This window comes from Lepidochelys kempii, chromosome 8, assembly GCF_965140265.1.
Source record: "Lepidochelys kempii isolate rLepKem1 chromosome 8, rLepKem1.hap2, whole genome shotgun sequence".
Lineage (NCBI taxonomy): Eukaryota > Metazoa > Chordata > Testudines > Cheloniidae > Lepidochelys > Lepidochelys kempii.
The window spans coordinates 72,576,420-72,604,188 of NC_133263.1; the positions used below are offsets into that span (position 1 = coordinate 72,576,420).

At 40.7% G+C, this 27,769-nt stretch overlaps 1 protein-coding gene across 6 annotated transcripts in view; it reads right to left on the reverse strand.

The window, feature by feature from the left end:
* The window catches only part of PTBP2 (polypyrimidine tract binding protein 2), an 89,113-nt gene that overhangs the window by 55,704 nt on the left and 5,640 nt on the right, over positions 1-27,769 (reverse strand). For 5 of the 6 annotated variants that reach the window (XM_073356969.1, XM_073356968.1, XM_073356967.1 and 2 more), the window contains one exon: positions 4,895-4,970. The exons of the other annotated variant lie outside the window; for it this stretch is intronic. In XM_073356969.1, coding sequence (XP_073213070.1) covers positions 4,895-4,970 — 76 coding nt within the window. The remainder of the gene's footprint in view (positions 1-4,894; positions 4,971-27,769) is intronic. 6 annotated transcript variants of the gene reach the window in all.

A 27,769-nucleotide genomic window follows, 5' to 3' on the forward strand; every position in this document is an offset into this window, starting at 1 on the left:
AAGTATTTATTGGGCATGCAACATCTGCCTTCTTAGTTGCCTAGTGAAAAGCATAGGGAAGCATACTGTTAGAGACACCAGTTTAAGAGCAGTTAGTGCAGGACTTATGACCTAGATGACCATGGTGCCCTGCAGAATACCCAGAACTGAGGTAAAATTCTAGTATTTCCTTGTTTACATTCTGGTCCATTTCCTAGAGTTCTGTGAGTCAATATCTGCCATACTTCAATATAAAAAGGATGATTTCATAAACTCTGGAAGGAGGCTCATGCTCTCCGAAGACTTCTGAACCTAAATAATTTAAAATAAGAAACAAGAATGGCATTTTACACCAGCTTCAGAATTGAAGAAGGACAACATTTACTCCAATAGCTTTTATCTGTGCTTTTGACAGGAGAAGTTAACACACAGTGCAGCTCTCAGCTGTAGGTGTAAATGTCGTCATCAACTATTGCTAGAAAAACTCAGGGCCCTGACCTTTAATCTTAAGCAAAGACAAAACTGCTTTCCAGAATACGTAGTGGTTGTTAGGTCAACTCATAGTTCTTGTCTTCACTTTTAAAATAATCTATTCTAGCATCTAGGATTTTCTTCTCAAATGTTATGTGCTTTTCATCCAAAGGATTCACAAATCACTTGAAAAACTAATTTTGATATAGTAATATAGCTTATGTGAAATACAAACACTTCTGGGGTTGACAACTGCACCCTAACACTTTGAGGAAATGGGAGATACAAGAGTGCAGAAGTAGGTGTAAAAGCATTGATACTAGAAATAACATGGAATAAAGAGATCTGGACCTCTGGACAACTGAGAACGAATTCCTTTCTGAAAGGAACATAAATTAGAGTGTTTGATTTGAAGTCTATTTTGGTAAAGGTCTGTGTACTTTGGAAGCCAAGTACTCCAATTCCTTTGTATGTTCTGGTTGCAGAATGTTTACCACTGTTTAACAGAGTTGTTTCTGGCTCCGTTCTCTTAGATTCTAAACTATTATTTTCAACCTGCCAAGGTCAGAGCAAAATGTTAAAGTTTTTCCACAGACATGCCTTCATGATCGTGGATGACGATGGCCTGGGAGACCAATAGTGATGCAATAAGAATTACAGATTCTTTACCTTGTTTTACTTTGCAAGTCACCCAGACAATATGAAAAAATGGGAGAAAAGTACAGACATCCTTAAAAGGAAAGAGAAGGTATGTATCTTTCATATCATTCACCATCTATTTGAAGAGAATTATGACGGGGATTTTTTCAAAAGAGACTATGGGAATTTGGTGCTCAAGTCCCACTGAATTAAATGGGAGCTGGATGCCTAATTCCCTTGGGTTCCTTTGAAAATCCCCATCTAAAAATTTAGACAAGTTTAAGTGAAAAAAAATCTGATCTCTTGCTTCTTGTCGTGCAATTATTTATTATTTTTACAAAAATGTTTTTCAGTGCTTTACAAGGTATAGGACCAGAGAGGGAAGATATGATAGAGAAGGCTTTAAAGAACAAAAAATCCCCTCATTATGAATCACTGTTGGTAGGTAGACTCTTTGGGCTGTGGTACTAGTGGTAGGTAGACTTTTTGGGCTGTGTGAACTAAGTTGCTTTCAGGTGCATTTTGACCCTGGTTACAGAAATGTAAATTGCCCTCTTCCGTCTCTTCTTCTATGAAGAATCAGCTTGGACAGTATTATGGAATCTGATGAAGGAAGTGACAAGGTCATAAATACACCTTGTTTCCCAGGAATAGTAGAAAATGAAGACCAGGACTAATCAGAAAGAGAAGTTCTTGAGAACTACACAGTGTAAAAGAGGAAGGTAGAGCCATTTCTTGAGTAGCTACTGTTCCAAATCATGCTTCCTTTACAAATAGAGTGATCATGGATTATATTCTCTCTTTATAAAAGGGCTTCACATTCATGATGCTTTGAGTGTGATCGCAGATCTCTGACTCATGACAATACTATTAAATATATATATAAATTCAATGGCAGAGAGGCCAGAAGAAAGATTAGACGGGAACCTATTAGTCTATTGACCTATAATACATTTTAAAATGACATTTCGAACACGTGCCTTAAAAAGACCCGGTCAAGAATTTGAATTTGGTTTCCCTTTTAGGCTTAATTATGCCTTAGTTGATCATTTATATTATGAGTGGTTGAAAAAGAACCTGTACTGACCTCTCGCTTGCAAAGCTGGAAAAATTTCCTCTGGCTCTTGATACAGCCAGAAGAATTGTCCATTAGATCTCACCAGACAAGATGTGGGAGTAAGTCTATATTTTCTGTTCAGAGGCTTATGTCTCATAAGAGAGCTGGACTGAGGAAACAGGTTACGTTTTGATGAATTCCTGAAAGTTTTCTCCAAGGATATTTTCAAGAGTCTCCGTTGAAAATGACATAATTGTATTAATGCATTCAGGAGCATCTTTGTTAGGGGTGCTTATTTCTTTTAGAGTTCCCTCCTCTTTTTCCAATATTTACCATTTCCATTAGAATGGGCAATGGATCTGGGCATGATAGAAGAGCTCAGGTTAAGATTATTCAGTTTGTTGAAACTTGTAGCTAATTTGACTGTAAAATATAAGTATGGGCTCAGATTTTCCAAAAGTGACTAGTGATTCTGAATAGCTACCTTGATACACTTTGAAAGGCTCTGATTTTCTCAAAGTGCCAAACCCCATTTCTCTGAAAATTAAGCCCTATTATGTGTTTTAAGTTGGATACTCAAATCACATTTTAAAATCCTGACCATAATTTTTTTTAAAACCCAATAGTGTGATAAATGAATATTTTTCAACAAAAATCTTGAGTGCATTTGTTCCATTTGAGTACATTAACATCTTTCACAACCAACTGGTGGCCCTTGTAAGAGCCTGGGAGGAAGGATCAATTTGGGAAGAAAGAAGTATTTCCATTTTGCAGTCAATTTAAACTAATTTAGTTCTCTCAAATTTGTATTTTAATATTGGCTCATTTGAAAAGTGACATTAACTCTCATGTAGCAGTAAAACTTGACAGTAATATAGCACTTTTGTTCAGAATCTTCTTTGATTAAATAATGTGGATTTAGTTGGGATGGCATGCATGTTTCCCTTGGAAATGCATAGAAAGTTTGGGAGTAGGGGAGAAGGAATCATAGTTTTTCCCAGAAGATGGAAAAGACTGTAAAGAAAAGATGGCAAGTCAGGACACTTCCTAACTCAAACATACTATTATTGTGTCCAAGGATACCTAGAAAAGAAATAGGGACATCCTCCAGAAGCAAAAAGGAAACTAGGAGAGCTGGGTAAAGCACTGGTGTTCAGAAGCCTTTATTTAATCTAAAAATAATGTATAGGCTCTCTGTAGTGGTTTTAAAGCTATGCCACAGTCATAAGCACTCAGGGAGGAAAGTGCCACCTTTTACTGCAGGATTACTGATGATATGGTCCATTGATAGTAGGAGCTACTAGACAACCTGCTGCACTGCTGGGGAGAATTCACCAACGACAGTAAAGTGGTGAGCTACGGCTTCTTGATTACAACTATTTAGATCACCCACTAACAGATTAGAGGTATGAACTAAACCACTCTGCCACTAGAATGACAAAGACCTTAAGTGGTAGGTGTGCCAAAACAGTAGGCTGAGCAAAGCTCCTTTGACAGATACACTCTGAAATAGTTTCAGAGGAACAGCCGTGTTAGTCTGTATTCGCAAAAAGAAAAGGAGTACTTGTGGCACCTTAGAGACTAACCAATTTATTTGAGCATGAGCTTTCGTGAGCTACAGCTCACTTCATCAGATGTTTACCGTGGAAACTGCAGCAGACTTTATATACACACAGAAATCATGAAACAATACCTCCTCCCACCCCACTGTCCTGCTGGTAATAGCTTATCTAAAGTGATCAACAGGTGGGACATTTCCAGCACAAATCCAGGTTTTCTCACCCTCCACCCCCCCACACAAATTCACTCTCCTGCTGGTGCCAGCAGGAGAGTGAATTTGTGTGGGGGGGTGGAGGGTGAGAAAACCTGGATTTGTGCTGGAAATGTCCCACCTGTTGATCACTTTAGATAAGCTATTACCAGCAGGACAGTGGGGTGGGAGGAGGTATTGTTTCATGATTTCTGTGTGTATATAAAGTCTGCTGCAGTTTCCACGGTAAACATCTGATGAAGTGAGCTGTAGCTCACGAAAGCTCATGCTCAAATAAATTGGTTAGTCTCTAAGGTGCCACAAGTACTCCTTTTCTTTTTTCTGAAATAGTTGTTAGGAAGTTATAAAGAAAAGGAAACAGGTTTCAATTAGTGAAAAGCCAATTTATTTGGAGTCCCCAGCAGTTTGACAAAGAAACACTAACACACACTGCATTGAAGTGCTGCTGTGAGCCTAAAGCTGCTTCCATACTAAGGCAGTGAACTAGGATCAGAGTCTAGAGCTGTGGCAGTCTAGCTGAGGAGTTATTAGAATTTTAATTATTCATAAAGTTACTCCATTACTATGAAATGAGCAGGCTAATCCAGCAGGGATGCCCAGAAAAATGGATGCCTACACATGACAAAGTTAAATTCCTATAGCGGGTCCTGTTAGCCACTGTTTGCTCTGTATCACTTCTTAATTTGAAGAGAATTTTATAACCCATTCCATATTAAAAAGTGTAATTATTTTCATGTCCCATCCATTCCCCAGCCCTAAGAATCGTTTCATCATCTGTAAATTTCCATTAATTTAATTGGTTTACTCTTTTCAAATATTTGTTGAGTGTTTCAATGTAGATACAGGGTTGCTAAAGTCTGGTGCATGCCAACAATTTATTCTTGTACAATAGGATGGAATCTATTTTACTATTTTCCCCTTGTAAACAGGAAAAGATTCTGAGATATAATGTTAGATTTCTCCTTTGAAACACTTACCAGTAACTACCATGCTGCTCATGTTAGAGTTCGGACTATTGAGTACACTGCCTGAAAGAAGTTCGTCAGATCCTCTCTAAAAAGAAAGAGACAGTAAGAGTTTTTTCCCCCTGTATTTTTGTTATCTTTAATGTTGATATTAAAAATATCAGTTTGACAGGGCAAATCCCTTCAGAGAGCTTTAAATGAACATTACATAACCTATTAAGATTTGAGAGATTCTCCCTTTTCAGAAAAGTGACAGTAAATAAAAAAATTAAAATCTAGATAATACAGTATATTTACATAGCATCTCTCAGTTCAAATAATTCCATACACACAATCACTTCATCCACAGCTGAAATGCAACCTCCAGGGACCACAAGAGCTGTCCAACAGTACACAACTTCTGAAATATTTTAGAACAGGAAGTTATTAATATTTTATCCACTGAAACTAAATGGGGAATTCAGGCAAATAGTGAAATTAGAATTTGACCAAAGTGCTAGGGCAGTACTACTATTAGAAACAGTTCAAAGCAGACTGTGGTGTTTTGCACTTCTTTATAATACATAAAGGAACCATGAAAACAATTTTTTTTTTTGGTTGGAGGATGGATTTCTTTTTGGTTTAAACTTCACAAAAATAAGAAGAACATCATCTATTTTTTCTTAGTCTTCTTTTTGGATGATTTCAATGTAGAACGCAGATACCAGAGGAGATTTGGTGTTGAATCCTTAAAGAGGGATCCTTTTCCCCCAAGCATTTTGAGTTAAATAGGTGTTAAAAATAAGTCTGAAGCAGCCTAAATACTTAAAAATATATATATTTCACCTCTCAGTGATCAGGTTTCATTTCCTTCCAGGATAGAAAAAAACACCCAGACAAGTATGTCTAATGTAAAACAAGTATGATTTTGTGTGTTTGTTTTAAATCTTTCAGGCCTTCCTCATAAGCCAAAATGAATTTAAAAGGACATAAGCCTCCCCTCCTTTGCATGTCATCATTAAAAGGCTACTGGATTTTTTGTGTCCAAAATAGGTTAGGACCTCACTTTTGTGTCTTAATTCAAAGGTATCTCCAATAGCACCAATGCCCTCAGCACCAACCCAGGCCATTGGGTCATTACTAAAAAGGATGAGTGCCAGCTACTGAATCACCAAATATTACTCTGCATGAAATCTATGTTTCCATTCTGAGTACTGGACACAAACTGCTTTACTTACAAAATCTTTATAATAATCAAGATGTTTCAGACTGTGCTGCCTTGAGACAGGTATTATCTACCTCTGTTTGAAAAGCATCCTGTATATTTTGGATAGTTCTTCATTCTAAATAATAAATACATACTAAACTAATCTGAGGATATCACAATACTAAGTGGTATGCTTATACCAGGATGCATATAATCAAGCCCAAACTGTAATATTAGTGTATATATTATATATGCATGTGTATATGAAGAGGAATATCAAAACATATAACACATTCTGAAGTATTCCATATCTAAGATCCATAACATCCTAGACAACACACCAAGCCATTCCGGTCACTAAGCTTATTCAGTTTTGAGCACTAGTTCTCAAAGTTATTTACACAGACTATTCCTGAATAATTTTAGTTTGCCTCACACCCTTGTTGATTCTAGATTCTGCTCTACACATTTTTGGGTTCAAACTGGCAACGTGATTTGACTTAAATTTAATAAAAGAAAACAGCAGAGAGTCTTGGCACTGTCAGAGGAAATAATTTTTAATTAGATCAAAAGAATGAACTTAAAACAGACAAAACTGAAAGGCGATTCAGAGAAGCTATGGAACCTTTCCATTATTCACTCTACATGACTGTTCTCAAATACAAATATGACTGAAATATAGAAGATGGAACTCATTGAAATGTTCTCTCTCTCTCTTTGAAGATCTAAATTTCTACCCCAATATCTGCTAAGGAGAGGATATCATAGTTTGACATCAAAATTATGGAAGACAGGATAGTTGAATTTAAAAAAATATCTGCACTTCTGTGCCATCAGCCCACCAATATATTTCCACTGAGGGATTTTACCTCTGTTTGCAATGGACAAAAGTAATTAGTGATGGCAGCTATCATAAAAAAAACTCAGTTATTACTACTACTAAATAGACTACACACAGTTTAAAAACAAAACAAAAACAAAAAAAACCTATGGTAGTTCCTCAAAAAAACTCTAATATAATAGTACTTCAGTTTGCTTGTAAGACAGCCCTTCCACTGCATCCAAAGTGAATTCCCATGCTACTCACTGTACTGACCTGGATATATTCAGATTCTGTTTTCATTGCTTCATTTGAGGGCAATTACTTGCTCATTCTCATGCCTGAACATAGACAACACACAGGCCACATCTCTACCAGTGCTGGATCTAGGCACATGCAATTTTGAGTCTAGAAGGCTTTCAAGTCCCTCACTTCTCAAGATTTTTTCTTTTTGTTTTGGAAAGATGGATGCTATTTCAGACTTGGCAAAGCAACAACTCAAACTCACGGAATCCTGATCTGTCTTAAGTAAACGCCAGAACACTAACCCTACGTATTTACCCTACAAAGGGAAGACTGTACAGAATGAACAAACTACTTGATGAACTACTAATTTTACTTAAACTACTTAAACATGGAGTTTATTAGACCCAGCCTCTTTTAAATGATCCTCACTCATGCCTGCAAATTCAGTTTTGTCCTTCCTATCTCATCCTGTACCCGTCAGTGCAGCCTTTCACCAGAGATGTGAAGAAAAATATTTAAAGTGTGGTTCTACCCAGAAAAGCAGCTGTGTAAAAGTGACATTGTGGGATTCCTCATGCAGGACCAAATTTTCAAAAAAAAAAAAAAAAAGATTCAACTGTCAACTTAAGCCTTCAATATGCGACTCCAAAAAGCAATTTACAAACTTCAGAAGCATAAATTTCTTCATGTACTGTAAATATGAAATATCAAAATTAAAAGAAGTGGAATGTAGGCAATGTGTAACTGTATAATACCACTGGGCAACAAATACAATCAAATCTTTTAGTTCTTTCAAAAATTATAGGACAAAACTATAGGTAAGAAGGAAGTGCAGTGCAGTGACTAGCCACAGTGTCTAGATCTTTGCTTTAAATGTTGCAACTAATTTAGAACCCATATTATAATTAGTTTCAAAATGGTGTGTCCCAACACGCATTACTTTGAAAATGTGTCTAATCTGAATGCCAGAGGTTATGTTGCATACCTTCCTAGTTTTATCAGGCCATTACAGTCATCAAAATCCCCAGAAGTCTAACCACGAGTCAGGCTGGCAAAAAAATCTATTGTCAACTATTTTTCTGACATCTCCAGAATAATATATTTTAACTCTAGTACAAATCTCTTTCCACATTTAAGAAGCAAAGAGTAGAAATAAGCAGCAAATTCTCAAACTTTTTTTTTTTTTAAATCTATTACTGGACTTCATAAAACTTGGTAGCAATTAATTGCCTCATGAGGACCTGTCAAAAAATTTCTGGAAGTCTAAACCATAAGTTGTCTGCCCAATTTTTTATTAACTCTTAAGAAGAGAAACTTTTTGGAAGTCAATTATTGTACCTAACGTAACAGATTTGTTTAGGTTAAAGAAGGCTTATTAAAAGCACTACTCAAATTTGCAGTCTCTTGTGACAATGGAAATAAACAAAACACAAAGTGAACGGTGTTACTACAGTCAACAAATGAACAAAACTATCCCTCTATTTCAAACACAGTAGTAAAAGCCAACATTATCATCTACTTACTATACACAATTAATATCTAAACAGTTTTTAATTACAATCTGGTGATGGGGATATAATAATTATAAAATAAATTCTGTTAACTCTTGGGAGAGATTTTGATTTACCGATGATACATATCTACGTTAAGTAGAGCATAAGACATGTTTTTTCTGTAATGAAAGAAAGCAGAAAAATGTTAAATGGTAGTTTTAGTTACATTGTACATTTACCACAGTTCATCTCAGCCTAGGCGCATATTTCAAACCATGAGCATAACACCACTGTGACACACTCAGGGTATGTCTATATTGCAATAAAAGACCCACAGCAGAGCCGCAGCTGGCCTGAGTCAATTGACCAGGCTCTGAGACTTGCTGCCACAGGTTTTTTATTGAAGTGTAGGTGTACCCTTAGCTTCTAACAGCATCTACAGGCAACTGAAAACTAGTAGTATGATGGAGTAGCAGCAGCATTCAAAAAAAAAAGGGTTCAGAATAACCAGTGACTGCCATTCCAGTAGCTAGAGTCATCCTTCTTCAGGGTAAGTTTCTTGCAAATCCAACTATAAAGTGTCTTCAGGCATTAAAAAAAAACAAAAAAAACATTGCCTCCAGAGATGAAAATACTAAGAGTTTGAGTTAGTATATTGGGGGGGAAGGAGAGGGCACAGAAAAATAATCGCTCATTTACATATTTCAATTTGCATGAGCGATAGATATGAATTTCATTAATATTCTGTTGTCATATGATAATTTTTTAGTGAAATACAGCATGCATATATTTTGTTTATGCTTATGAGTGAAGAGGAAGTGCATTTATGAATAGACATCTTACCTTACACACTGACCTCAAATAGCAATATCCCCAATCTGCTCCAAAAATAACTAACAGAAGCCAACTCACTTCGGAGAGCAACATACTATTACTTGACTTCCCAAGGCCAGGGCCCCTGGAGTATGCGTTACATCTGTACACATTCTTGTCCTACCTACAGTCCAAAAGAAATTCCATGCAGGTTCACAGGTATGCTACAACAATCCCTACTTTCATCTCTGCCACATCACCATATAGACAAAAGACTTGTCTAACACAGTTTTTACTGATTTAAATACCATTTAGTTAAATCAGGACAAAAACTGTGCATAGACCAGCCCAACAACTCTGTATTCCACCAACAATTGGTAATTCATTGCTGTAATTTGTTTTTAAATTCACTTGTCTTTCTGTAACTAATTGGATATTACACGAATACCTGTCGTCATTTGTCCTATAAATCCTCTCCCTCTTCCTCACTTCTCATCAAAATTTCCTGTAAGCTGCGCGGCTACGTAGCAGCCTATTTAGCACCGCGCAGGCGCTCAAGGAAACCGCCTGGGGACCTGCTGCGGTCGGTGGAGGGGTGCCCCTTCCCCAGCCCCCAACCTGGTGCAGCTGGGGCACAAGACGCCCCTCCTCCGTTCCAAACTATGCTGAGGTGCGGCTTGGGCCAGCCTCAAGCACGGCCGGAGTGACCCGGACCCAACCACGGCTGGGAAGCCCAGACCTGCTGCGGCGGGGCGGCACAGTCAAAGCGGCCAGGCTCCAGCCAGGGTGGCCCTCCCCTGGCCCAGACCTGCTGGGGCCAGGGGATGGGCGCCTATCCTGCAGCTCCAACCCCAGAGCTGCCGTGGTGGGGAGAGGTGCCTCCCCACCAGCCCAGGTGCTGCTGCTGCAAAGAGAGAAACCTGTGGGGGTCCTCTCTCCCCACCAAAGCCCGTGAGCCCCCTCCTGCACCTCAAATCCCTCATAGAATCACAGGATATCAGGGTTGGAAGGGACCTCAGGAGGTCATCTAGTCCAACCCCCTGCTCAAAGCAGGACCAATCCCCAATTTTTGCCCCATATCCGTAAATGGCCCCCTCAAGGATTGAACTCACAACCCAGGCTGAAGCTCAAACCACTGAGCTATCCTTCCCCCCAACCCCTCATCCCTGGCCTCACCCCAGAGCCCACACCTCCAGCTGGAGCCCTCACACCTCAACCCTCATCCCAGAGCCTGCACCCCAACCCTCTGCCCCAGCCCTGAGCCCCCTCCCACACTCCAAATTCCTTGGCCTCACCCCCACCACATGAATTTTGTTATGTGCTTCGATGTGAAGGTGATGTGTGACACATCACCTCCATATTGGTGCACATAACAAAATTCATTCCGCACATGGGTGGGAAAAATTAGAGGGAACACTGCTTCGCACCCCAGCAGACCACAGATCCTTTACATCTCCCTCCTACCATCCTCTCTCCTTCTCTCATATATTCTCCATTTCAACTCCCTGCAGAAGAGAATATACCTCCTTTGGTTATAACCAATCACATGTTAAAAAGCCACCTATATCTGTATAACAGAGTATAAAATGAGATTTTCAGAGCAATCTAGATTTAGATACATCTTTCATTAAAATTAGATGTACCTGAATCACACTTAGGTCTTGGAAACTTAAACCACAATGTGCATATTTAAATATGTATATATACATATGCCTGAGGAAGGAGATGCGTCTTGCACTGTACCCCGAAGATCACTCAACCTGGGCTCTATCAGACCAGAAAGAAGAGTTGCAGAGTCAAGAACTAAACAGCTGCCAAGAATACATGCCACCACACTTACACCTACTGACTATGAGCTTGAACACTTCTGAGTCAACTACCATGAGAGAAAGGAGGCTGAAGCAGTTTCTCAGATAGCCAGAGCCCCACAACTTTAAGCATCCAGATACAAATATGTAGCCATCCTGATCGATTCTCTGGGGTAATACATTCCCTTCAGCCATTGCCAGCTTAAACGTGGGAAGCCACATTCTGTGCCAGCTGTAACTAAATAGTAATACCTTGGCCGAGGCAGTGAGACTAGGGAGAAATGTACTGCTGATCACGCCTGAGACAGAATATCAGTTTGAATGTGCTGATTTAAGCGACAGGTTATATACCACAGCTGTTAGATATGAAATTGCAGAACTGAGCTCCTTCAGAACTCTTGGGTGAGTACCATCTAGTCCTGGTAACTTATTACTGCTCAATTTAGCAATTTGTTCCAAAATCTCCTCTACTGACAACCTCAATCTGGGACAGTTCCTCAGATATGCTACCTAAAAAGAATGACTCAGGTGTGGGAATCTCCCTTACATCCTCTGCAATGAAGACGGATGCAAAAAATTCATTCAGCTTCTCTGTGATGGCCTGGTCTTGCTTGAGTGCACCGTTAGCACCTCAATCATCCAGTTGCCCCACTGATATGTTTGACAGGCTTCCTGCTTCTGATGTACTTTAAAAAAAAAATGTATGCTGTTAGTTTGTGTTTTTTGCTAATTGCTCTTCAAATTCTTTTTTTGTCCTGCCTCATTCTACATTTACACTTGACTTGCCATAGTTTGTGTTTTCCTCAATAGGAAATTTTAAAGTATGTCTTTTTCCATCTAACTGCTTCTTTGTTGTTTAACCATGGTCCTCTTACTGTATTTTATTATTTTATTTTTTTAATTTGGGATATACATTTTGTCTGGGTCTCTGCTATGGTGTTTTAAATAGTTTCCATGCAAGCATTTCACTCACAACTGTTCCTTTTAATTTCAATTTAACTAGCTCTCTCATTTTTGTGTAGTCCCCCTTTTTGAACTTAAAATGCTACTGTGGTGGGTTTCACTGGTATTTTCCCCCTACAAGGATGTGAAATTTAATTATATTATGGTAGCTACTACTGAGCAGTTCGGCTATATTGACCAGTTGGACTAGATCCTGTGCTCCGCTTAAGACTAAATCACAAACTGCCTCTCTCCTTGTGGGTTCCAGAAGTAGCTGCCCCAGGTAGCAGTCATTAATGGGGACTAGCAATTTCTCTGCATTCCATCCTGAGGTGACATTTACCCAGTCAGTATGAGGATAGTTGAACTCCTCCATTATTATTGGGTTTTCTGTTTTTGTAACTGCTAATCTCCCTGACCATTTCACAATCATCATCACGATCAAGCGGTATTCCTATTGCTATACTGTAGTTATTCAAGAATGGAAATTCTACCCATATAGATTCTATGGTACTATCTTGAATTAATGAAACTTTTACTTTATTTGATTCTATGCTTTCTTTCATATACAGTGCCACCTCTCCTCTCGCCTCCTCCCCCCAGTGCGACCTACTGTCATTCCTATTTATTCTGTACCCTGGTATTACCCTGTGCCATTGTTTATCATCATTTCACGAAGTTTCTGTGATTCCTATGATACCAATATCTTCATTTAACACCAGGCACTCAAGTTCACGCATCTAAGTTTTTAGATTTCTAGCTAAGTATTTTTCTAGCTGTCTAAGTTTTTAGCTAAGTTTTTTAGTTTTTAGTTGTCTGCCTTCATGTGATGTAACTGAAGGGAACTCTTTCATTTGACCGTTTTCCTTCAGTTCCTACCCGTACTTTATCAGCTTCTATCCCCTACTCCTTACTAAGATATAGGGTATCCCCTTTAATAAATACTCCATCTATGGGATGTCTCTTTCTGAACTATGTGCTTCTCCACACCTGTCAGCTTTCACCCAGCTCTTAGTTTCTAAACTCCTCTACGACCTTTTTAATTTTACTTGCCAGCAATCTGGTTCCCTTTTGGTTTAGGTGGAGCCCATCCTTCCAGGATAGGCTCCTCCTTTCGCAAAAGGTCTCCAGTTCCTAATAAACCTAAATCCCTCCTTCAAACACCAACATCTCATCCACACACTGAGATCCCACAGTTCTGGCTGCCTAACTGACCTTGCACACGGAGCTGGAAGCATCTCAGAAAATGCCACCATGGAGGTCTTGTACTTTAATCTCTTTCCTAGCAGCCCAAATTTAGCTTTCGGGACCTCTTTCCTACCTTTTCCTGTGTCACTGGTACTTACATGTACAACGACCACCAGTTCCTCCCCATCACTTCACGCAACTACATCTAAATTGGCTCAAAAGGTCCACAACCTTCACACTCTGCAGGCAATTCACCTTGCAGACTCCCAATCATCATAAACCCATCTATCTATATTTCTAATAATCAAATCTCCCACTACTACTAGCTCTTCCTAATAACTGGGGTTTCCTCCCCCAGAAGATGTATCCACTCACACTGAGGATTCCATTCATCATCTACAAGTAGAGACTCAACGATGGGCTCATTTCCCTCCACTCCAGCTTGATGTTTTCCCCAAGACTTTCATTCTCCTAAAGAGCACAGAGGTTGTCAGTCTTTCCTTTAATTAGTTCAATTAGGGCCCTAACTCTCTCACCCAACACTCACTACTGTTCAGCTAGGTAAAAGTCATCATTTGTGTCCAGAAGACAATACCTTAATCCATGGTTTTGGGCAGGCTGCATTTTTAAAATCTTGGCTAATCAAATATATACAGTTCAGAGAAATGGAAAATTTGTAATGAGAAGAATAGCAGTACTTTCTCAGGTATGAAATATATAATAGTTAAGCTATATGAATGTTGGTTATAAAGAAGCCAGGTGAAATAGAAATTTCTGACGTATCCATTTTTAAAACTTACACTTGTAGAATTAGATGCATAGGTTATATATAAATATACAATGTATATAGACATCATAATTTCTTCAAGGAGATAAAATTAAAATATTTGATTGCGCTACCCTCAGGAGTGAGATATCAGCTAAAACAGGTGTGTAAACTACGGCCCATCAGCTGTTTTAATTCGGCCCTCGAGCACCCGCCGGGGAGCGGGGTCTGGGTCTTGCTCTGTGCAGTTCCCGGAAGCAGCGATGTGTCCTCCCTACGGCTCCTATGTGTAGGGACAGCCAGGGGGCTCTGCATGCTGCCCCCACCCCAAGCGCCGCGCCCGCAGCTCCCAATGGCTGGAACCACAGCCAGTGGTAGCTGCAGGGGCAGTGTCTGCGGATGGGGCAGCGCGCAGAGCCGTCTGCCAACACCTCCGCATAGGAGCCAGAAGGAGGACATGTCGCTGCTTCCAGGAGCTGCTTGAGGTAAGCGTCGCCCAGAGCCTGTACCCTTGACCTCCTCCCGGGCCCCAACCCCCTGCCCTGGTCCCTCTCCCACCCTCCGAACCCCTCAGTCCCAACCCTGATCCCCCTCCTGCACCTCCAACCCCCTCATCCCCAGCCCTACCCCAAAGTCTGCACCCCCAGCCAGAGTCCTCACCCCCTCCTGTACCCCAACCCCAATTTCGTGAGCATTCATGGCCCACCATACAATTTCCATACACAGATGAGGCCTTCAGGCCAAAATATTTTCCCACTCCTGAGCTAAAGCCACCACGGCCTGTGGAAAACAGTACCAGTATTCAGTGTCATTACACTATACCTCTAGATTCATGCAACCGAATAATTCCTTCCTCATTTCCCCAAACTCCAGCGAGGGCACAGGGGGCGGAGCCTACTCACTACAACTGGTGCTGTGACTGGCATGGTGCACAAACAATCCCAAGCAGAACTGAGAATATAGTGCCTAAAACTTTAGGAGAGCAAAGGGAGTGAGTTTTGCATCTTAAATTTTGCTTTCCATCGTGACTACACAGACAATGGTACATCCAAGTGTTTTATCTGCAGCTGTGCCCTTCAGGGTAGTCTTGTCCACACCCATGGAGCGCTTGAGCCAGATAAGCAGAAGAGAGAAGAGGACTCAGGATGAACAGCAAGCAGGAAAATTGCCTGGGAACCATCCAAGAGGAACTATGGTCAGTGCTCTTGAGGTAGATACTGCATTAGTGGGGCTGTGTTGTCAGCTGGTGGGGTGAGTATTTGAGTGTCTGTCTGCTGTGACCATTTGTTTGACTATGTTTGCTTAGTGCTAACTGTAGGGACTGCTTGACTGCATGCTTGTTTGTTCGAAAAGTGTGACTTTGGAGAGCTTTGTTCCTGGTGAGTCCTAAGTAGTTGACTCAAGTGTGAACCAGGTGAGGCTTCAAGCCTAGGCAACATGCTTTGAGCCAGCAGACTTATAAAAAGGCAGCCAGTTGCCAACCTAGTGAGGAGAAGCAAACAGGAGTTTGCCTGTGAGTTCACTTAGGGAGAGAGCCCACAGATTTTTTGCCTTTCAGGCTTCTGGGAACAGTAAATACCGGGAAGTAGAAAAATGTAGAATCAAATTAAGTAAAAATCTTAAATAAATCCACACGCTCTATAGAATCTCTATGGATAGCAATTCCATGCTCTAATAGATCCCTACTGTTATATTCTTATTAATCAACCACCTGACCAGAACAGTGATAGTGACGATGAAATGATAAGGGAGATTAGAGACGCTATCAAAATAAAGAACTCAATAATAGTGGGGGATTTCAATTATCCCCATATTGACTGGGTACATGTCACCTCAGGACGAAATGCAGAGACAAAATTTCTTGATACTTTAAATGACTGCTTCTTGGAGCAGCTGGTGCAGGAACCCACAAGAGGAGAGGCAATTCATGACCTAGTCCTCAGTGGAGTGCAGGATCTGGTCCAAGAGGTAACTATAACAGGACCGCTTGGAAATAGGAACCATAATATAACAATTAACATTCCTATGGTGGGAAGAACACCTCAGCAGCCCAACACTGTGGCATTTGATTTCAGAAAGGGGAACTATGCAAAAATGTGGAGGGTATTTAAACAGAAATTAAAAAAGTACAGTGACTAGAGTGAAATCCCTGCAAGCTGCATGGGCACTTTTCAAAGACACCATAATAGAGGCTCAACTTAAATGTATAACCCAAATTCAAAAACACAGTAAAAGAACTAAAAAAAGAGCCACAGTGGCTTAACAACCTGTAAAAGAAGCAATGAGAGATAAAAAGGCATCTTTTTAAAAAAGTAGAAGTCAAATTCTAATGAGGTAAATAGAAAGGAGCATAAACAATGCCAAATGAAGTGTAAAAATGTAACTGGAAAAGCCAAAAAGGAGTTTGAAGAACAGCTAGCCAAAAACTCAAAAGGTAGTAAAAAAAAGTTTTTTAAGTACATCAGAAGCAGGAAGCCTGCTAAACAACCAGTGGGGCCCCTGGATGATAGAGATACAAAAGGAGCACTTAAAAACAACTAAGTCATTGCGGAGAAACTAAATGAATTCTTTGTTTCAGTCTTCATGGCTGAGGATGTGAGGGAGATTCCCAAACCTGAGCCATCCTTTGTAGATGACAAATCTGAGGAATTGTCACAGATTGAAGTGTCATTAGAGGTGGTTTTGGAATTCATTGAGAAACTTAATAGTAACAAGTCACACGGATCAGATGGCATTTACCCAAGAGTTCTGAAAGAACTCAAATGTGAAACTGCAGAATTATTAACTATGATTTGTAACCTGTTCTTTAAATCAGCTTCTGTACCCAATGACTGGAATACAGCTAATGTTTAAAAAGGGCTCTAGAGGTGATCCTGGAAATTACAGACCAGTGAGTCAATACCGGGCAAATTAGTTGAAACAACAGTAAAGAATAAAATTGTCAGACACATAGAAGAATATAAATTGTTGCGCAAAAGTCAACATGGTTTCTGTAAAGGGAGATCATGTCTTAGTAATCTATTAAAGTTCTTTGAGGGGGTCAACAAAACATGTGAACAAGGGGAATCCAGTGGACACAGTGTGCTTAGGTTTCCAGAAAGCCTTTGACAAGATCCATCACCAAAGGCTATTACATAAATTAAGTTGTCATGGGATAAGAGGGAAGATCCTTCCGTGGACTGAGAACTGGTTAAAAGTCAGGGAACAAATGGTAGGAATAAATGGTAAATTTTCAGAATGGAGAGCAGTAACTACTGGTGTTCCACCAGGATCAGTCCTAGGACCAATCCTATTCACCTTATTAATAAATGATCTGGAGAAAGGGGTAAACAGTGAGGTAGCAAAGTTTGTAGATGATACTAAACTGCTCAAGATCATCAAGACCAAAGCAGACTGTGAAGAACTTCAAAAAGATCTCACAAAACTAAGTGATTGGGCAGCAAATGGCAAATGAAATTTAATGTGGATAAATGTAAAGTAATGCACACTGGAAAAAATAACCCCAAGTAAACATACAATATGATGGGGGCTAATTTAGCTACAACTAATCGGTAAAGAGATCTTGGAGTTATCGTGGATAGTTCTCTGAAGACGTCCATGCAGTGTGCAGCGGCAGTCAAAAAAGCAAACGGGATGTTAGGAATCATTAAAAAAGGGATAGAGAATAAGACTGAGAATATCTTATTGCCCTTATATAAATCCATGGTACACACACATCTTGAATACTATGTACAGATGTGGTCTCCTCATCTCAAAAAAGAGAAACTGGCATTAGAAAAGTTTCAGAGAAGGGCAACTAAAATGATTAGGGGTTTGGAACGGGTCCCATATGAGGACAGATTAAATAGATTAGGACTTTTCAGCCTGGAAAAGAGGAGACTAAGGGGGAATACGATAGAGGTATATAAAATCATGAGTGGTGTGGAGAAAGTGAATAAGGAAAAGTTATTTCCTTGTTCCCATAATATAAGAACTAGGGGCCACCAAATTAAATTAATGGGTAGCATGTTTAAGACAAATAAAAGGAAGTTCGCCACACAGAGCACAGTCAACCTGTGGAACTCCTTGCCTGAGGAGATTGTGAAGGCTAGGACTATAACGGTTTAAAAGAGAAAGGATGGGTAAGGAATGATGTCCCTTGCCTCTGTTTGTCAGAAGGTGGAGATGGATGGCAGGAGAGTGATCACTTGATCATTACCTGTTAGGTTCACTCCATCTGGGGCACCTGGCATTGGCCACTGTCGGTAGACAGGATACTGGGCTGGATGGCCCTTTGGTCTGACCGAGTATGGCCATTCTTATGTTCAGGGTGGATAAAAATCAATGGATTTTAAAAAAAAATTGATTTTTTTTGTATTTAAATAGTTTTTTTTCCTCAAAAAGCATCTTATCAAAAAAATCCAATCTAAAAAGAGTTTTAATTAAAATATCTTTGAGCTATAATGTATCTCCTCATGGAATAGGGATTATAAATTCTAATTCTATAGTATGAGACAATACATTCATGTAATTTTTAAGAAAAGTTTTGTAAATGAGTTCCAATAGTTCATGGATTAGGAACCCAATTTTATGAGGTTCCAGATGCTTCTGTATAGAAAGATTAACCTAAATAATCTATCTACCCAATGGGACTCAATGCTCAGTCTAGAAGATACCATCAGAGATGCTTAGTTTTACAGTTCTCAAACTGTGGATTTGTGTTTCCAGAGATAACATGCTTGTTAACAGCAAAAACGTTTTAAAATAAATATATAGAGGTGAGAAACAACAGACCTCAACCCTACTGTCCCTCTGCAAATTTGTGTACATAGAGTCACTCCCTTACCTCTCTCTAAGAAAGTGCGACCTTCCAAAAAGTTCAATGAATAGAAGATTGTTGGGGACAGAATAGATCTGGACAAGAAGTCTGGAGATAAATGTGAGAAGGGAGGGACAGGCAGTAGAAACAAAAGTGAAACTGTTTGAGCAGCACATTCCAGAAGTCTTGAGGTCTTCATTGATTTGAGATCTACCATACATTCTCTCACTAGAAGGGAAAACCTATAATGGCAGAAGGCTGTAAAAAGAGACCCAGTTTGGGAATATTTTAATGAAGTTCCTCTATCTGTGGGTAAGACAGGCATGCGTGCAAAATGCAAACAGTGCACCAAAGAAATGCAAGGCCTGATTGCCCGAATGAAACATCATCACGAGAAGTGTTCCTTTTCAGGAGGAAGCTGCGTTGAAGATGATGAAAGGAACATATCTGAACATGCAGGATCTTCAAGTTGGTAAACTTTTTTATTTCATACTTCTTTCTTAAGGACTGCTTGTCTTCCTTCTGGACTATTCTTGAATTCTCATGTTTGAGCAAAAAATATAGTTCTTACTCTCTGGTACTATCATTTTAGATGCAGTGGTGATAAAAAATAAATAGCTGAAATAGGCAGAACTTCCTTCTAAAATTTCACCTTTAAAGTAGTACTGCGTGTCAGTGAATGCAATGAGTAATACTAAATGAGCAGTATGGTAATAATAATTAAATAACTGCATTGACTTATTTTGTTTCGGAGAATCCATCCTTAACATAGAGGATTCTCAAGACTATCCGCCTTCAAGATCACCATCATTTTCTATAGTTTCAGAGTTATCTGCCAATGATAGTGTTTCAGTCACATCATGTATTTCACATAGCCACAGTATATCACCTGTAGCAAAAAGAAAAAAAAAAAAAAACCACCTCCATCATCTCCAGAAACAACCATAGATAAGTTTGTGATAAGAACCAGCAGATTACAAAAAGAGGTAATTGATGAAAAAATCTCCTGGTTTGTTTCTGCAACAAACTCTCCTTTCCGCATGATTGAGAACCCACGCTTCGTTAACATGGTTTAGTCATTAAGACCAGGATACAATCCACCCAACAGAGTAGATGTTGCAGGCAAATTGCTGGATAAAGTGTATGAAAGAGAAATTGAGCAGTAGGGAAAAGGTCTAGAGAGTAAAACTGTTAACCTGAGTCTTGATGGGTGGAGCAATGTCCACAATGATCCTGTTGTACGTGCTTGTGTGACGACAGAAGAAGGGAATGTCTTCCTTACAGAAACAATTAATACATAAGGAAATGCACACACAGCAAAATACTTACAAGAAGTAGCAGTAAAAGCTATAACTGTGAAAAAAAATTCAATTGTCTAGTACGCAGCTTGGTCACAGACAATGCTGCAGATGTATCCAAGATGAGAAGAAATTATTTAGAAGAGAGTCCCAAGCTAATAACATACGGTTACAGTGCTCATTTGATGCACCTCCTAGCAAAAGACTTCAGTGTTCCAGAAATAAAGGCTAATGTTGTTGAAAGGGCAAAATACTTTCATAACAACCACTTTGCAGCAGCTGTTCTGAAAAAAGTGGGAGGAATCAAGCTAACTCTCCCACAAGATGTGCGATGGAACTCAGTAGTGGACTGTTTTGAATACTATATCAAGAACTGGCCTATCGGAGGACAGTTAGTGCCATCTATTTTTTTACTATTTTGTTCACAGTCACAGCCGAAGTTCCCAACATTGGGCTTAATAGAAATGTTGAACACATGCGGAGTACCCTGAAGCCTATTTCTGCAGCCTTGAACAAAATGCAGGGAAATAGCTGTTTTATTGCTGACAGTGTTGAAATTTGCATATTTCTCTCTTTAAGATCTCACTCGGTTCCTTCCAATGACAGAGTTAAATTACAAGCATTAAAAAAAAGAATGGGACAAACACTATCTCCAGATCATTTTCTTGCAAATATTCTCAATACCAGGGTCAAAAATTCATATGCTTGTTTTGTTAAAATGTTACATATTTGTTTTAGTTAAATAAAACAATTTAAAATGTCTGTCTGGTGATGTTCTCTTCCCAATACAGCATGGCAAGAAAATCCTCCAAATATTAATGATTAACCTGTTGAACTGGAGATCAATATTTACGAAGTCATTGGGAGGTAAACTGCTTCAATTACCTTTGGTAATTGAAATAACCAATCATTCATTTTTTGATATCGCTGTAAAACGAATCTGAAAATTTTTCAAAATAAATCACTTTAAAAATGTATAGTGTGTACCTTCTAAAAATGAAACCTACATCTATCTCTGAATTGTGAAGAATATGTAGTAAGGTTATAACAACTAACAAGAATGCACTTTTATATAGCAATCCATGATTAAATAGAGTCTTCCTGACTAGTGATTTAAATCAAATCCACCCTGGTAAATACATCATCTGAAGAGGCTCTTGATACATTACAAGGAAAAAAAATATGGGCTATGAGAGATCAGCTGCACAGGATGTGTCCTATATGTCTTTCTCCCAGAGGATAGAAGCGATTTCCTTCTGCACAAAGTGCAAGCTGGTCTCCATACTGCAAGAAAAGGTTAAAGGACTGGAGACCAAAGTATCGACCCTGCATTGTATCGGAGAAAATAAAGACTTCCTGGAGAGAAGTCAAGATTTGATACTGCAAGCACAGTATGCCCAAGAATCGGCGACAGCAGTGCAGGGGGGACTGAAGAACAGGGAAGAAAACTGCCAGTGTGTGACCTCCAGTAGAAGAATGAGAGCCAGTATACCCCCAACACATATAGAGGAAAAACAACTGCTTTTAGGCTCTCTGCACAGGTACTATTGTTGAGAATGCCTTGGAAGAGTCATCTGAGGGAAGGCTCCAGGAGACCGCATTGACCAGAAGGCATGGGATGCATTGTCATAGGGACGGGAGTTCCGTGACCACCAACCTCAAGAGGAGGAGAAGAGTCGGGGTGGTCAGGGACTCCCTCCTAAGCGGGAGAGTCATCTATCTGTCGTCTGAGACCAGGAATCCTAAGAAGTGTGCTGCTTGCCTGGAACTAGAATTCAGGATGTGACAGAGAGTTTTCCGAGATTCATCAAGCCCTCAGACCTCTACCCCTTCCCACTTATCCACATGGGCACCAACAATACTGCCAAGACTGACCTTGAGTGGATCACTACATGACTCTGGGAAGAAGGATACAAGCGTTTGGGATGCAAGTGGTGTTCTCATCCATCCTCCCTCCGGAAGGAAAAGGCCTGGGCAGGGACCGTCAAATCATGAATGTAAATGCATGGCTATGTATGGTAATGGTGAGAAGGTTTTCGTTTCTTTGACAGTAAGCTGACGTTCCAGGAAAGAGGATTACTGTACTAGGATGAGCTCCATCTACCAAACACTGAGAAGAGCATCTTTGGACATTGTCTGGCTAACCCAGTAAGGAGAGCTTGAAACTAGGTCTGATGACAAAAAACTGGACAATTCACATCTAAGCTCAATTAATGAAGTCAAGGGGAAGGGGCTAAATTCTGGAGAAGGGACTAGAAACCACAACTGCATTAAAAAGGCAAGAAGAAAAGCAACAGGACAGTCTTCAAAATATCTTCAATGTCTGTATACCAATACAAGGAGTATGGGGAATAAGCAGGATGAACTGGAAGTCATGGTATATGTAGAAAATTAGGACTTAATTGGCATTACAGAGACTTGGTGGAACAACTCCAATGACTGGAGTACCAGCACTGAGGGATATAGCTTTTCCCAGAAGGATAGGAATAGGAAAAATGGAGGTGGTGTTGCACTGTACATCAAGAATGCATAAACTTGCTTTAAGGTCCAAGAGGAAGTGAGCTGCAGACCTACTGAGAGTCTCTGGGTGAGGACAGAAAAGGAAAAGAACAGTAGCGATGTTATGGTGGGGGTTTATTATAGACCACCAAATCAAGAGAAGGAAGTGGACGAGGCATCCTACAAGCAGGTAACAAAATCAGCTGAGATGAGCTAGTATTAATGGGGGATTTTAACTTTCCTGATATCTGTTAGAAGACGATTACAGCAAAACACAGTATGTCCTGCAAGTTTTTAGCATGTATAGGGAACAACTTTCTGATTTGAAAAAGTTAAAGAAACAGTGAGGAAATCATCCATTTTTGATCTGGTGTTGACCAACAGGGATGAATCAGTTGCGAACATGAAGGTGGTCAGGAATTTGGAAGGAAGTGATCAGGATTTCATAGAATTCAAGATCCTAAGGAAAGGAGGACATGAGAACAGCAAAACTGGATTTCAGAAAGGCAGATTTCAACCAACTCAGAGAAATGATAGCCAAGGTGCCATGGAAAGACCAATTAGGAAGAAAAGGAGTCAAAAGGGGCTGACAATTCCTACAAGATATTAGTGGCTCAATATCAAGCTATTCCTATGCAGAGGAAAGATAAGAAGAGCCACAGGAGGCCAATATGGCCACACCAGGAACCTTTTAGCTATGGAAAAACCAAAAGGGATACATACAGGAAACGGAAGGAGGGGCATGTCACCAAGGAAGTATACATGGGAATAGCGCGTACAGGAACAAAATCAGAAAAGCCAAGGCAAAGACTGAGTTATAGCCGGCAAGAAATGAGAGAGACAACAAGAAGGAGATCTACAGATAAAGTCACACAATAAAAGAAAGATCATGAATGGCGTGGGCCTACTGCTCAATGGAGGTGGTGAGCTGGTAACAGAAGATTACAGGAAGGCGGAGCTGCTCAGTGCCTACTTTGTTTCAGTCTTCTCACAATAACTTTGTTCGTTGTCCAGTCACGTTATCATTGCCAGTAAAGGGGAAGGGATGCAGATAAGGATAAGTAAACAATACGTCAGATCTTCTGACTAATCTGAATGAACGCAAGTCAGCAGGGCCTGATGCGGTTCAGTTCAGGATGCTGAAGAAATCTCGAAGCCACTGACAAAATTCGCAAACTCATGGATGACAGGAGAGGTCCTGGAAGACGGGAGAAGCGCTAACACAATGCCCATCTTTAAAAAGGGGGAGAAAGGAGGAGCTGGGGTCAGTCAGCCTGACCTCAATACCTGGGAAGCTACTAGAGCAATGTATAAAACATTCAATTTGCATAACCCTGCGTGGATACAAAAAGGTGTATCTGCATCTGATCCGCAAAAATTGTCCGTGGATAGCTGGGGACTTGAGGGCTCTAAACAGCTCCACAGGTCACTGTGCAGCAATGACACAGGACTGTGTCAAGCCCGCAACCGCCCATCCCAGCACCACTTCCCCAGAGACCTCCTGCCCTGCCACAGGCTCCGCCCCTGCCGTACCTGCTGTGGGCAGGGAGGCTACAATTCTATGTAGTGCTGCCCTCCCCATGGGGAGAGGGCTCGGAGACCCTCACGCAGTTGCGGATACTCTAATGCACGCAGCTATAGCCGCCTGCTCATTTAAAGAACAACCACAGCTTCAAAATAGCACTTGGCTCACGGCTCACTCCCTTCTGGGAGTTGTAGTTCACCTCCTCTTTCCAAGCAAGCTGGCGACTACAACTCCCAGAATGCCCAGCCTGCTGCTGCATGATTCAGAGAGCCAAGCTGGAGCCTGCAGACTGGGTGACAGCCGCTCCATTTGGGTGAGTCTGTGCTGAGAGCCCTGTGCAGATAAAAGAATTTGTATCTGCATCCAAGCTGTGATGCGCAAAAATGGTCTGCCAATATCCACAGATACAAAGCAGACAGACGTAAATTTGCGGGGCTCTCTTAATTTGTAGATACCCGGTAGATGAAGGGGTAATCACTAGCAGCCAACATGAATTTACTAAGAACAAATCATGCCAAACTAATTTGATTTCCTTCTTTGACAGGGTAACTGGTTTGGTGGAGAGGAGGAATGCAGTGGACATAATATACATGGACTTTAGCAAGGCTTTTGACACAGTTCCACATAACATTCTGGTAAGTAAGCTGGAAAAATGCAAACTCAGTGAAACTACCATTAAGCAGAAACATAACTGGTTAAATGACCTGGATGTAGGAATAAAGGGCATACGGATCAAATTTGCAGACGACACAAAGCTGGGAGCAGGAGAGTTGCAAACACTTTGGAGGATAGAGCTAAAATTCAAAGGGATCTTAATAAATTGGAGAACTGGGCTATAAACAACAACATTAAATTCAACAAAGCCAAATGTAAGGTGCTACACTTCGGGAAGAAAAACTAAATGCACAAATACAGAATGGGGGATAACTGGCTTGGCAGCAACACTGCTGAACAGGATCTGGGAGCTGTGGTGGATCACCACCTCAACATGAATCAACAGTACGATGCTGTTGCAAAAAGAAGCAAATGCAATTTTAGGTTGCATTACCAGAGGCATAGTACTCAAGTCACAGGAGGTGATAGTACCATTCTATTCAGCACTGGTTAAGCCTCAGCTGGAGTACTGTGTCCAATTTTGGTCACCAATGTATAGAAAGGACATGGAGAAACTGGGAAGATCCAGAGGCATATGACAAAGATATATCAAAGATGATCAAAGGGCTGGAAAGCAAGCCATATGAGCAAAGGCTGAAGGAACTGGGTATGTTTAGCTTGGAAAAGATGAGGCTGAGGTGGGGAGAGGGGGACATGAGAGTATTCTTCAAATATTTGAAAGGCTGCCGTAAAAAAGATAAGAGAAAAACTTAGGACAAGAGGCAATGGGTTCAAATTACAGCACAGCAGATGTAGATTAAATCTCAGGAAAAACTTCCTAACTGTAAGAACAGTAGGTCAATGGAACAGACTGCCAATGGAGCTTGTGAAAGCTCCTTCACTGGAGGTTTTCAAAAGGAGGTTGGATAGCCACCTGTCTTGGATAGTTTCGACTCAACAAATCCTGTATCTGGGCAGCAGATTAGACTAGATGACCTTGCGAGCCCCTTCTAACCTTATGATCTATGATTCCATGACATGTTCAATGAGATCCTGCAAGCCCGCTGCATTGGACCATGAGCACAGGGCCTGGAGGATGAACATTGCAGATAGTCTAGAGAAGGAAAGACTGGTAAAGGAGAAAGGCCCAGGAGTCCCAGCAGGAAAAAGGAGAGGGAGATGTACCAGAATATAATAGGGCTTCTCAGGCAGCAAACACAGATCCTACAGACTCTGGTGGACCTGCGGGTTCAACAACCCCAAGTTCGCCTCCCTCTGCAGCCCATTGAAAACTCAATATTGGGATCTCCCTATACCCCTCTCTTCCTCCCCCACCAACATTCCACATGGCATCAAAGATCAATGCACTCTCCCTACCACTCCGCCATGGGAGTCATTAAACACAACACAACTTCACATACACAGACTTGCAAAAGCCCTGGTAGATATATGGGGTAGCTGAAATGGACATCAATGTTCTTTCTCTTCGAAAGTTCTGTTCTATTAATTTAGAAAGTTTTATTAAAATTTTCAATGTATGTGTTTTAAAATCGCAGGGGTTCTTTTGCACTGATGTTGTTACATAATACAGTTCTATTATTTGGAACATAATTCATCTTTATTAATTCACAACATATGCTGCTGAGTGCTCAGCAGTTCAGAAAGCAAACAATTACCTGTTACTGCACTGTATCATACAACTCAGAGGATCAGTCACAAACCAGAATAATAGGTGAGCTGACAATGTTACATTCCTATGTAGAGTAATCACCACACAATTCCTACCAGGCCACAAAAGAGCGGGGCCAGATAGAGCATACAACACCCCCACACATTACTGCACTCACGGTTAAAATTGCCTTTCAAAGCCTCCCTGAGCTGTATAGCTCCGTGTTCACCTCTTCTAATAGCCCTGTTCAAATTCAGCAGACAGCCACTCCACCTCTGCCCTCCATCCCGGCAGAAACTTTTCCCCTTTTGCTTCACACATATTATGCAGCAGGCAGCTATAAACATTGGGATATTTTTTTCCCTGAGGTCCAATCTTGTGAGTAGGCAAAGCCAGCGACCCTTCAAATGACCAAATGCACAGTCAACTGTCACAATACCTGCTGAGCCAGTAGTTGAATCGTTCTTGGTGCTGTCGAGGTGACCAGTCTATGGCTTCATGAGACAGGGGAGCAAGGGGCGGCATTTCAATATTGCCAGTGTCAATATGTCAGAAAGGAAAAATAATCCATGCTTGTAGCTTTCTGAACAGTCCTGCGTCCTTAAAGACGTGTCATGCACCTTCCCGGACCCAACACTGATGTCGGTGAAGCGTCTCGACTAATCCACCTATGCTTGCATAACCATAGAAAAGTAGCCCTTTCTATTGATGTACTCAATGGCAACATGGTCTGGTGCCAAAATAGGGATATGCATGCCATCTATTGTTCCACCAAAGTTCAGAACCCCACAGCTGCAAAGCCATCCAGTATGTCCTGCAAATTGCAGAGTCACAATCCTGCACAGCATGAGGCATTTCAAGACTCTGTACACTCGCATGACAACAGCCCCCGCGGTGGATTTCCTGACTCCAAATTGATTTCAGACAGGTAACAATCTGGTGTCCCAAGTTTCCACACTTGTGAGCACCACTCACTTCTCCACTGTCAGTGCAGGTCTCATTTTGGTGTCCTGTGCTGAAGGGCTGGGGTAAGCTCCCTACACAGATCCAGGCACATGGCCTTGTATATCCAAAAGTTCTGCAGCCACTGCTCATCATCCCAAACCTGCATTACGATGCGATCCCACCAGTCAGTCAGTGCTTGTTTCTGAGGTCCAGAAGTGGTGTTCCGCCATCTCCATCTGTTCCATGCATACCGCCAACAACATTCAATTGATTCTTGCTATGTCCCATGACAATCTG